The sequence below is a fragment of the Acinonyx jubatus genome, chromosome X, assembly GCF_027475565.1.
Source record: "Acinonyx jubatus isolate Ajub_Pintada_27869175 chromosome X, VMU_Ajub_asm_v1.0, whole genome shotgun sequence".
In the NCBI taxonomy this organism is placed as follows: Eukaryota; Metazoa; Chordata; class Mammalia; order Carnivora; family Felidae; genus Acinonyx; species Acinonyx jubatus.
The window spans coordinates 20,264,313-20,276,859 of NC_069389.1; the positions used below are offsets into that span (position 1 = coordinate 20,264,313).

The 12,547-nt window shown below is 42.9% G+C and overlaps 1 protein-coding gene across 17 annotated transcripts in view; it reads right to left on the reverse strand.

Annotated features, from left to right (window-relative positions):
* Positions 1 to 12,547, reverse strand: part of PCYT1B (phosphate cytidylyltransferase 1B, choline) — a 133,095-nt gene that overhangs the window by 63,416 nt on the left and 57,132 nt on the right. For 10 of the 17 annotated variants that reach the window (XM_053202192.1, XM_053202188.1, XM_053202184.1 and 7 more), the window contains 2 exons: positions 9,363 to 9,462; positions 849 to 965 (listed from right to left, as the gene is read on the reverse strand). In XM_053202192.1, coding sequence (XP_053058167.1) covers positions 849 to 965; positions 9,363 to 9,462 — 217 coding nt within the window. Of the gene's footprint in view, positions 1 to 848; positions 966 to 9,362; positions 9,463 to 9,939; positions 10,150 to 12,547 lie in introns of those variants that run through there. The other 7 variants (XM_053202191.1, XM_053202186.1, XM_053202193.1 and 4 more) reach the window with 2 other exon arrangements.

Consider the following 12,547-nt stretch of genomic DNA (forward strand, 5'->3'; position numbering starts at 1 on the left):
AGAGAAGGTAACAAAATATTTTTTAAAAAGAGAGGCACGGTCTCTTACCAGCACCTTTTCCTTCACTGTACAGGCGTGAGGGTTGATGGTGCCTAATTCATGTAATGGCATAAAATCTGATCACAATGAAAGGATATGGTGCTTCCAGAAGCTACAAGGTGAGATACAGGTCTCCCTAGTCAGCCACTATTCCTTTTACCCAAATTGAAATCAGTAGGCATTCTGGAGGGGGGAAATTTCAATCCACATCTAACCACCCTTCTTCCAGAAGCTGATGAACTAACTCATTTCCTTCATTGTGAACTAGGATCACCCAGGCATATCAATCTCCATTTCTTTAACACACTGTATGTAAATGCCATTAATTGGGGTTGTTGTAAGCAACAACCATTAGCTCAACATCATCCCAAAACCTGTGGGCCATACAAAGGAAACAGACAATGACCTTGTTTACCCTTAATCATTCTTAAGCCCCAGCTCTCTATGCTTTGAAATCAGAATAATATTGCTTTTCTCCTAGCCCTCTAGAAAATTTTAGAAACCGAAATTGGTTCATGCGTCAATCACAAGAAGAAAGGCATTAGTGGAAAACATGAAGCCGTTGCACATGATGGTGTTATTAGTCTGTCCCTCTCTGGGAATCAGTGGTGTATAATCCCATGAAGTAATTTCCCCTATGGCTTTTTAAACATCCGTTTAAATTTCAGGCAGCAAACAAGTGAGCCAGTATTGGCTGAATTGGGAGTAATAACAATGTGAGATTTTAATAATGGAACTCTGAAAGGGGTCCTTTTCAGGGAGCACATTATAAAGGAATTTTCTAGACAAAGAGAAAAAGCAAATCTTACCTCCAACCAACAAGTAGCTGTTGGGAAACAGTGTTTTTGCTTGCATAAGTGCCCTTGCATGACCTGAGTGGAAGAGGTCAAATATTCCATCGGCATAAACTCTGACAGGCCTGTCAACTGTGGGAGAAAGAAAGTATCATCAACAGAACTTCAGAGTAAGGAAGCCCAGTTACCTGATTCTTCCAACATCAGTTGAGCACTGTAAGAAAGTTTATGTGGATAAAACACAAGGTCTGTGTACCATCAGTCTCTTATTGGTGCATGCAATTACTTCATTCTTGAGTCTGGCAGCGCTGAGTGAGGGCTCCCAAGACCTGTGCCCAAAGGCAGTGTTGTGCAGGGGTCTGCTCATTCTGCTTAGAGAGACTGGTGTGCATCTGTCCTCCCAACTCCAAGTCACTTTGGCAGCCTGAAATCAGCTGGGGTAGTATTTACACCACAGCAATTGGCAAATGCTACAAATCTGGGCGTATTTCCCTCTGGAGGGCCAACCGTTCAACATTTACCAGCATACTCTGTACAAAGGTCACTACCTAACCTCTCTGGCATCATAAGGGATGGGGGCAGGGCGTGTGCCCCAAAGACAGAAGAATCAGGGTGCAAAAGTTACATGTGGGGGTGGTCCTCAGGGTTGCCGGCCAGCGACCAACACTACAGTCCCTCTGAGGGAGAAAGGTCAAGAGTGAAGTGGCCTCAAGAGATATTCTCACTGTGGCATATGGTATTCTGGGAGGAGCCATTCCATGATGAAGAGGGACACACTTTATCACAGCTCCTGGGAGCCAGGAGACTGTACCAGAAACTACAGGATGACACTTGGCTGAGAAAGCCCAAAGACCCACCCCCTCAAGTAAGATGGAGACACAGTGGGGAGAGGGGTTGAGTGACAACTTTTACCCATTCTGGACTCTCAACAAAGGAACTACAAAGTGAAAATATGGCAAACTACAAGCTAAATATGGCAAACTGAACATATACACATTTATCTCTACTTCTTCCCAAATACAAGAATTACAGAGAAAGATTTAAAAAGGTACAATCCCCCCCCAAAAAAATTGTAAAAAATTAAAAGGTTTAATTCCCCAAGGGCAGAGGAAACAACAAAGGCAATGACAGTAGATGAGAGAAGTCCACAACACTTTGGCAAGTTGATTGTCAAATGCTTAGTGTCTAAAGGAAATAAGAATCAGGGTTAGGGCAGGTAGGGAAAGGGACTGTTGAGTTGTTAGGCTTATAAAAAAAACCTAAGAGTCCTACTGATTTTTAAAACTACCTACATGTATTCTAATGATGTTGTAAAAATAAATAAAAAAAAAAAGAAATCAATGCAAACTTCTGTTGAATGATCTGTAAGACAGATTTAAAATTGTGATGATTTCTTGATGTAGTATAACCTCATTAATTTGGAATATAAATTAAAAGGAATGTTCCATTAATAGATTCAGATGGTACAATGTTTCTAATAAATTAAATTTCTCTAATAAAAAAAAACTCAAGAGACTTTATGTCAGATAGGGAATTGCAATTATTCCCAATTATACACCATCTTGAACAAACAGAATTGCCTTCACAGGATTATACCGGATTCTAAATAAGCCATGGTAAATAGAAAATGCTTTGAAATAACAAACTGTCTAATGAGGGATCCTTGGTTTCAATGCTCTTATTCAATTTGAATTCAATTGAGGAAAATTTGTTTTAAGATATAAATCCCAGAGGAAAGCAGATGGCAGTTTTGCAAAACTTTTTGTTATTGATTCAGAGGTGATCAAGATAAATGAATTCAGGAAGCAGGGAGGAAAGAAAAGTAAAGAAAGATGACATAATTACCGAGAGAAAGACCATTTAGTAAATTTTTGAAGAGTATTTGTGGGGTTGATTTTGCAATACGCTCACTTTTTAAAATTGTAGTGTGTCAGCAATTTCCAGACTGGGAAACCATGTGGGCCCAAAAGAAAAAAACAAAAACAAAAAACACCCCCCCCCAAAACCAATCTCTTCAACAAAGGAGCACTTCAAGAAAAAAAAAAAAAGACAAAGATGGAAGTGGGCGTGCAGATTAGAGATTTAAAACACTTTCCAACATAGCGAACGTATGGATATTATTTGGATTTGGGTTCAAAACAACTATAAATAAACGATGACATAAGGTAACTGGAAATTGGAACACTGCTTATTTGGTGATATTAAAGAATTACTGTTATTTTTTAGGTGTGATAATGGTATAGGGGTCATGCTTTGAAAAACTGGGTTTTTAAGACATGTATACAGAAATACTTATGGATGTAATGATAGAAAGCTTAGGACATTGTTTCAAATAATTCAAGAGGGGGCAGAGGATGCGGGCATGCGGGGGCAAGACCAGCATTGGTGGGTGGGCATTAGGTATAGATAACAGACACACGAAGGTTCATTATATTGTTCTACTTTTGTGTATGTTTGAAATGCTCTATAATAACTTTTTAAATACAGTGTGGCTTTTTTTAGTTTGTATGCTTATTTGTTTTGATCTTTTGTTTCAGGTTTTTCTGGACATCCTTTTAGGCACTTGGGAATTCTCAAGGGCATTTATGTTGGGAACCACTGGCCTGTGAAGCTGGGGGTTTTGTGATGATCACAAGTGAGAACACAACTATTCCACGGCCATAGTGGAGAGACCTTAGGGTGGGTCCCAGGGATCCCTGCCTCCTGGTGTTCATGCCTTTGTGTGATTTCCTCCCTTTGAAATGTGATGGGGACCTGGAAGTTTTCTAACCAGTTGAATATGGCAAACACGATGGATGGCACTCCTATAATTATGTTATCGTAGAGAAGATTCCATACTGCTAGCAGACTCACTCTCTCTTGGTGGCTTTGAAGATGCCAGCTATCATGTTGTGAGAGGGTCACATGGTAAGGAACTGCAGGTGACCTCTAGGAGCTGAAGGTGGCCTCCGGCTTACAACCAGCAAAAAGCTAGATGTTTAGTTTTACCATTGCAGGCAAACAACCCGTGTGAGCTCAGAAGCAGATCTATCACCATCAAGCCTCCAGATGAGAAATGGGCCCTGGGTAACACCTTGAATACAACCTTGTAAGACCCTGAGCAGAAGACTCGGCTAAGCCAGGCTCCCAGCCCATAGAAATTATGACATAATCAATCTGAATTGTTTTAAGCCACTAATTCTGTGGCAATATGTTATGCAGCATAGAAAATAAATACAATGGCATCATAAATTTTCTTCCCACAGACTATTATAAATTTTTACAAGTATTCCAAATAAATTCCTATTAATCCTGAACTGACAGAGTAAAGTCAATCAGATAAATGTGATGTTCTGATAAAATGCCTATCTGTACACCACAGGCTGATTGCCAAGTTTCAAATAATTTTAATATAATAAACTACACCCAACACCAAAAGGATGCTGAATATGTGCTTGAGAATCAGGGATGCAAATGATGACCACAGTATAGCACTGTGGGAAAATCTCATCATTTTAACTGCTTGGATCTTATACTCCAAATTTTCTAACTTATTCAGCACTTATACAAAAATGAAATGGTTAAGGGGGCTATGCCTGCCTCACATCTCACACCATATATGAAAATTAACTCCAAATGGATCATAGACCTAAATGTATGAGCTAAAGCTGTGAGGCTTCTAGAAGAAAACAGGAGAGAATCTTAGTGAGTATGGGTTTGGCAAAAATTTCTTGAATAGGGCCCTAAAGGACACACCGTAAAGCTAAATAAATAAATAAATAAATAAATAAATAAATAAATAAATAAAATGGGCCTTACTTCAAAACTCACATCTTTACATTTTTACAAAAATGCAAAGGGAAGTCATACACTGGAAGAAAATATTTGCAAAATGTATATCTAAGACTTGTGTCTAGAATACAAAAGAACTGCCAAAACTCAATAATGAGACAAATACCTCATTTTGAAAAGGGCAAGAAAATTGAACAGACACTTCACACACACACACACAAACATATATATATATATGGCAAATAAGCTCATGAAAAGATCTTCAATATCACTGGTTATCGGGGAAATGTAAATTAAAGCTGGAGTGATATACTACTTCATGTCCCTAGAATGGGAAAGAATTTAAAAACATATCAACCATACCGGGGCGCCTGGGTGGCTCAGTCGGTTAAGCATCTGACTTCGGCTCAGGCCACGATCCTGTGGTTTGTGGGTCCAAGCCCCATGTCGGGCTGTGTGCTAACAGCTTGGAGCCTAGAGCCTACTTCAGATTCTGTGTCTCCCTCTCTGTCTGCCCCTCCCCTGCTCACTCTCTGTCTCTCTCTCCAAAATAAACATTAAACGATTTTTTAAATAAATAAACACTTAAAAAAAATCAAACAAAACTTCATTGCCCTTTCTTCGAACTCATGGTGCCTTCTAGAAAACTACATTCCAATATAAATTTTTTAAAAAGAGAGATTGGTACTAAACATCTACTAATTATGGTAACTAGTATTGTTTTTGTGTACAACTGATGTGTAAGAAGGGTGGCAGAAAAATTAATCTTTAAAGATCTAATAGTTACATATTTTCTCAAGTTTATGATAGCTTTATGTAAACTTTCTAATTTCCTTCTACTTATAGCCCAGCATTTACTGACAGTGATTGATGTTTACTTTCTCAATACATTAAATTTAAATTTTTTAAAAAGTATATTTAAAGAAAAATTAAGTAAATTATAGTACAGGTGCACACAAATAAGGCAAAATTCATTAAGGTAGTTCTTGAAAAATTAATTTGGCAAACTACACACCGTGGAAATGGAACAATACAAATCCCCCTTCGAGAGGGAAAATAGGCAATTAGAACTAAATTTCCTTTGAAGAAAAAAGGCAGCTCTACTGAAAAGGGACCTATGAAATAATCACTTGGACTTTGTGTGAAGACAGAGGAGAGATTCGCGGTCTCCGGATACGTACGAAACCCTGTAGGTTCACAGTTATACAAACGCACTAGCTGAGCTAAGATCAAAGGGGCCAATTCCCGTTGCTCTAGCGTGTTCCTCCTCTTGTGGCTTCATCACCCTTGTGGCCTGACAGACGTCCTCTAGGAGCAAAGGGTGATGAGCAGAGTTTGTCATTGCGACTTTTAGAACGTATACGCCAACCCCTGTTTGGGTACACCTAAGGTCGTGAACCATATTGTAGGCAATTGTATTAAGTCATCAAATAGGGCTAGTGAAGGAGATAAAGACTTCAACTAGAGCTATAATCGTGAAGTACATTATAAACCCCAAATGTGGGTCTGCTTTGTCTTTTTGATGGAACGCTCAAGACAGCACCACAAAAAGGTAATTGCTTACTAGTCTTGAAAATTACCAAACACTCCAAAAAAGCAGTGATGTTCTTCTTATTTTCTTAAAAAGTAGTCAAACAGCAGATTTTTAAAAATTCTCTGAGCTTTTCTACTAACAGTATAATGCTCTCACAATTATATGTGGATAATCTCCCTGTCATTCTCTCCAACCATTACCAACGGGTACCCTTGATCAATGGTTCTTGCAGTGAGGTCCCAGAACAGGCAGCATTAGCAACAGCAGGGAACTTGTTAGAGATGCCAATTCTCGAGTCCGCCCCAGACCGACTGAATCAGAAACCTTGCAGGTGAAGTCTGCTTTAACAATGCAGGGGATTCTAAGCAGATAGGAGGACCACTACTCTAATAAAATAGTGGTTATTAGAGAGTGATCTAAGACTAATATGTGCCTTGTGGGTAATCAAAGAGCTAACGTCTCACTGCATTTTAATATGGATGTGAGACGTTCTAAATAAAGGAATTTCTAACAGAATTGTGTCCCCAGGTGCCCATCAACATCACCGATCCTCTCGGATAACCTCCCAGGGTCATCACCTGAGATAACGGAGAATTTCTCTTCTAAGACTAAGAGTTCACCTTTGCTCCATCTCACGCCTCCTGTGGTGACCCATGTTCCACAGAGCCCGGGACAGAGCCATTTCAAAATACACCACCGTCTTATCCTAGCTTGGTTCTCCAGGTTTAAACTGCTTGGCAGTTAGACAATGTACAGATGCCCAGTCTCACCCAATCAGCTTGAGGCTGGTTCAGAGCATCACACCCAACTCTCTGATTTTATATCCAGAGGGCAAGTTCCTTCTCCTGTCCCAAACTCCCATCCCTTCACTCCGTCACTCACAAAATATTTACTGAGCACACAGTATTTGACAAGAATGTCTCTAGGTGCTGGATTTATTGCTTGGATCAGCATTTCTCAGTGTATGGTCTGTAGACCACCAAGTTCACCACCACCCGGCTATTAGTTAAAAAATGCAGGCGTCTGGGCCCCAGCCCAGATTCAGGGGTAAGGGAGAGTGAGCAGGAAATCTGCCTCTTGAACAAACTTACCAGGTGGCTGTTTGCACGCGTAAGTCCGGGAACCCCTGGTGTAGCTGCTCTGAGCTACCTCCCCAAGCCTCTTCTTACCTTTCTCAAAGCTTATTAACTTTGCCTGTCCTCCTCCTCACCTCACTGTCTTGAAGCTATTCTTCGAAGGAAGCAGGGTGTCACGACCGAGATCAAGCTGGAACACCCACGGTTTGAGGTCAAATCCCAGCTTAACTACCCACCCGTGGTTCTCAAGTGGGTCCCCCTGCAGCAGCAGCACCTGGGAACTTGTTTAGAGAGGCAAATGTTTAAGCCCCGCCCCATTGGGACTCAATCAGAAACTCTGGGGGCCAGGCCCAGCTATCTGGTTTAGTAAGCCCTCCAGGTGATTCCCAGGCACGTCCAGTAGAGGACCACTGCCACTTGTTGGCCATGCGAGATTCATGGCTTGTCTATAGCCTTCATTTCCTCAACTGGGAAATTCTGTAAGTACTAATCCCATAGAGGAGTGAGGGTCAAATGACAATGATGTATCTAAAGAACTTGGTAAGAGTAAGCACTTAATAACTACCCATTCTTATTACTATTGTTAAGCAAGCTGTCCTTTGTCCCATGGATTCTATTGTTTGGTTTGATGTTTGGTTTTTGCCATGGTGAGTGGAAACCATCGAGTTATGCCGTCTTCAGTGTCCCCAGGCTGACCTGCTCAGCTAGTCTTATTTTTCACTCCATCCCCATCAGCTGTAACGCCACTCATTTATTCCCACACAGCACTCTACCTCTGTGCCTTCACTACTCCTGTTCCACTTGCCTGGAGTACCCTTCCATTTGCTGCCCACCTTGTCCCAATCTTCTCCCACAACAATCAGCTCAGGTCAGCTACAAGGTCTTGCCTGACTGCTCCAGGCCAAATCAATCTGTCCTTCCTAAAACTTTCAGTAATCTGTGTGGCAAGGTTGAGCCCCTGAGCACATGCACGCATATTATTTGGGGGTTTTATCTCATACCAAGTTGTCTCTTTAACTATGGGTGTACTTCGGGGATATTGCAGGGTCAGTCCCAGACCGCTGCAATAGAGCCAGTATCACAATAAAGCTAATCAAGTGCATTTTTTGGTTTCCAACTGCATATAAAAGTTATGTTTAGGGGCACCTGGCTGGCTCAGATGGGAGAGCACGCGACTCTTGGTCTCAGGGTTGTAAATTCAAGCTGCACGTTGGGTATAGAGAGTACTTTTTAAAAAGTTATGTTCACACTATGCTGTAGCCTATTAAGCATGTAATAGCATTGTATCTAAAAATCAATGTATATGCCTAAATTAATACAACACTTACTAAAAATGCTAACCATCACCTGAGCCTTCAGTGAGTCACAATCACTGATCACAGATCACCAGAACAAACAAAATAACGAAGAAGTTTGAAATGTTACAAGAATTACCAAAATGTGGCAAAGATACAAAGTGAGCAAATACTGTTGGAAAAATGGCACCCGTCGACTTGTTCGACACCGGGTTACCACAAATCTTCCATTTGTAAAGATCACAGTATCTGCAAAGCACACTCCAGTAACGTGCATTGAGATGAGGCATGCCTGAGCTCTCGGGAAACAGAGATGGTACTTGATAGTTCTTTTTCGATCTCTTCCCTCGCCATCTCTGGTATAAAGGAGTGAACGAATGGACAAACTTCTAGCTCAGAGCCCCGGCTCTTTAATTTAGGGCACACCTGGAGAAACTTTTGACAACACAGACTTGTGAACACAGTGATAATTATAATAGCTTAGGTTTGTAGAAGGCCTCACGGTTTAAAAACTGCTCTGGTGTTTTTCACCAAATCTTGTCATCCTCAAAACCTTGTGAAGCAGGCAGGTATCACTGACCCTGTTTGCACCTGAAGACACAGGTGCAAGACCGTTCTCATGACTTGCACAAGGCGGTCGAACTGGTAAATGGCAAAGCTGGGGCTCCACCCGTGCTGTATCTCTGGTTGGTCTAGTTTATCAGTGTAGATGCTTCTCTTTCTGCACTGTGCTATAAATCTCTGAATTCAACTCTCCGATCAAAAGCGAGTGCTACTCAAATAACGATGGGCCTCTCTGCTACTTTAAATGTCAGGACAGGGCCCACTCGGAGAACAAGAAGTCCAGCCTCACCTGGTGTTCCTAAGCGGGCCTGAGCAATGGTCAGTTTTTCATGGGGTGCTTGGCATTGGCAGCTGGTTTCATCTGCAAATGGGGCAGGTGCAGTCAGGGTCTAGAAGGGAAAAAGAGAAAGGGAATATAGTCTGACAAACTTTCCTTTGGCACCAACTTCCCCTAAAGTCTTATTTCTGTTGGCTATACAAGTACAGTTAAGAAGAACACACCTACTGAGTCTTTCAGAGAAATACTTTGCTGTGAGAAATAAAAACAGGGACATTGTCACTGGAACCTTTTTTTTTTTTTTTTTGACCGATGCTCCGAAATAATGAGCGTGCCTCACGTCTACTACGTGCCAGGTACCAGGGGAGATACTCTCGACAGGTTCTCTCTTCTGGGCCCCACAAGAGCCTGTGATGGCTAGAGTCTTCTTTCCTTCTATAATATAGGATAATAGCATCTCTAGTTCACAGAAAAGGCAACTGAGGTCCAGCAGGATTACAAAATCTGCTAAGTCACGCCCTTGGAGAGTCATGCTGGGCTGTGAACATTTCACACCCCCGCAGGGCAGACTGTATGGGTTTCGACTTACCCACACCCTGGGGCACCCGGCTGGAAGAAATGCCATACTCAGAAGTGTGGCAGACATCGCCTGTATTTCACACACACCGGCCTGGCCAATCACAAACTCTGACGTCACTTCAATGCAAAGGCCAGAGCCCCGGGAGGGCCTAAAGGCACAGCCTTTCTGGCGAGCTGCAGAGAAGTGCCCGGGTAGCTCCAATAGCCACCCACGGCTGGAGGCCCCGCCCCAGGCAGCTTGGGCTGGGGCTCTGGGGAGCTGGGGAGCGCTGAGAGAGAGACGTAGTCACTTGGAAGCCTGCCCAGGAAGTGGCTCTGCATCTTTTAGTCAGCCTCTTAAAATGAAAACCTCACTCTCTCCAGAGGAAGACAAAGGGAGTGGTATTTTTGTAAACAGGGCAAATGCAATCGAGAGTTGTCCATAGCCTCTGAGCTATGTCATCATCATGGTCATCACTGTATCATCTTTGGTATTTTTAAAGCTGAAGGTGACTAGTCACTGTACACATTACTCACATTGTCCCATGAATTAATTGCTTCTTAGGTATACACTGGTGTTCCCTAACTTGGGGAGTCCATATGATCCATATGTTTATTTTTTTTTATTTTTTTTAATGTTTTTATTTATTTTTGAGAGAGAGAGACAGAGTGCAAGCAGGGGAGGGGCAGAGAGAGAGGGAAACACAGAATCCGAAGCAGACTCCAGGCTCTGAGCTGTCAGCACAGAGCCCGACGTGGGGCTCGAACTCACAGACCACCAGATCATGACCTGAGCCGAAGTCGGTCGCTTAACCGACTGAGCCACCCAGGTGCCCCTGATCCATGTGTTTACAGAGGGGCCATGACCCATTTCTGCCATTCATTTATTCATTCACTCATTCATCAGTCATTCATTCACTCATTCAAATATAAGTCAGGTACAATCTTAGAACTGGAGATACAAGTAGGGGGAAGACCGGTTCCTGTCCTGGAAGAGCCTAGTCCTCCTCTGCACTGCCAAGAAGCAATCCTTGTCCCATGTCCCTCCCTCTCCCCATTGTAGCACCTTCCGCCCTGGAAGCTGGAGTTCTGCCCCAGACTTGTTTGGATACCTTCCAGTTGTCTGAGACTTTCTTAACCCCCACCTCCCCGCACACAGCTCTGAAAGCAAACCAAGACTAGTGACATGTCTTCAGGAACCCTGGGTCCACTGTTTGTTTGTAATGTAGCAAGGGGTGCAGTGATCGGAGCAGAGGCCACAAACAGAGCAGAGGCCACAGAATCCCCACGCCAGCATTCGCGGGCTATGTATTCTAATTTGGCTCTTCTGGTTGAAAGGAACAGACACTCGTTCAAACCAGTTCAAGAGATGAAGGAATGGGGCACCTGGGTGGCTGAGTCGGTTAAGCGTCCAACTTCGGCTCAAGTCACAATCTCGCGGTCTGTGAGTTCAAGCCCCGCGTCGGGCTCTGTACCGGCAGCTCGGAGCCTGGCGCCTGCTTCGGATTCTGTGTCTCCCTCTCTCTCTGCCCCTCCCCTGCTCATACTCTGTCTCTCTCTCAAAAATAAATAAACGTTAAAAAACTTTAAAGAGGTGAAGGACTACTTTAAGGCTATCCCGGCACAGAAAGTACTGGGAAAAAGGTAGGCAAGGTGCAGTGTCTGGCCCCACAGTGCTCTGCACCCACCTGGCTGGCTCTCTGCACGTGACTCTTTCTCTCCCACTCCCATTTATTCTGTATCCTTCCACTACAGCCAAGTCTCTGCTCACCTGTACTCCCCCGTAACTGGCAGCTCACGTGTGACATTGGCTTCCCTTCCCAATACCCCTTCATTAACTTCTTATGGAGTCTTTCAGCCTCAGTTCCAACCCACCTGCTGCTTCTTTCCATGTCTCCCCATTCAAAGTCCTTTTTTTTAATGTTTATTTTTGAGAGAGAGAGAGAGAATGTGCGTGCGCGCGCAAGCAGAAGAGGGGCAGAGAGAGAGGGAGACAGAGAATCCAGAGCAGGCTCCATGGTCAGCACAGAGCCCGTTGCGGGGCTCGAATCCACCAATCTTGAGATCATGACCTGAGCCAAAGTCGGACGCTCAACCGACTCAGCCATCCAGACATCCCTTCCCATTCAAATTCCTAAAGGAGAATCAGAATGGCCTAGCTCATCTTTGCAGAGCAGGCCACAACCAGGATAGGCTGGCATTGAATCAGACACCCACCTGCGGCCCGCAGGCTGCGGCTGGTCAAGGGACTGGAAACGGAGAGGGAGGTGATGGGGTGGCCTGTCATGCCCCTTTAGCAGGCGCTGTCTCTAGGACAAGAAATGCATTGGACTTTGTGTACTTTTAAAAAGACATTCCTTAACTTGTTGAAGCTCAGTTTTATCTGTAAAATGGGTAACTATCTCTCAGGGTTGTTATGCGCCATAGAAATAATGTATATAAAGTATCTGGTACCCAATAAACTGTGGCAATTATTATTACTATTAGTGTTCATTATTACATATCATAATATATAATACTACATATTATAATAATAGATAATGGACTTCCCCCTAGAAACAAAGCAAACTGACCCATGAATGAACTTTTAGGATACAACCTAAATAGCTAAATGGATTAGCTTTTATTAATGAGTCATT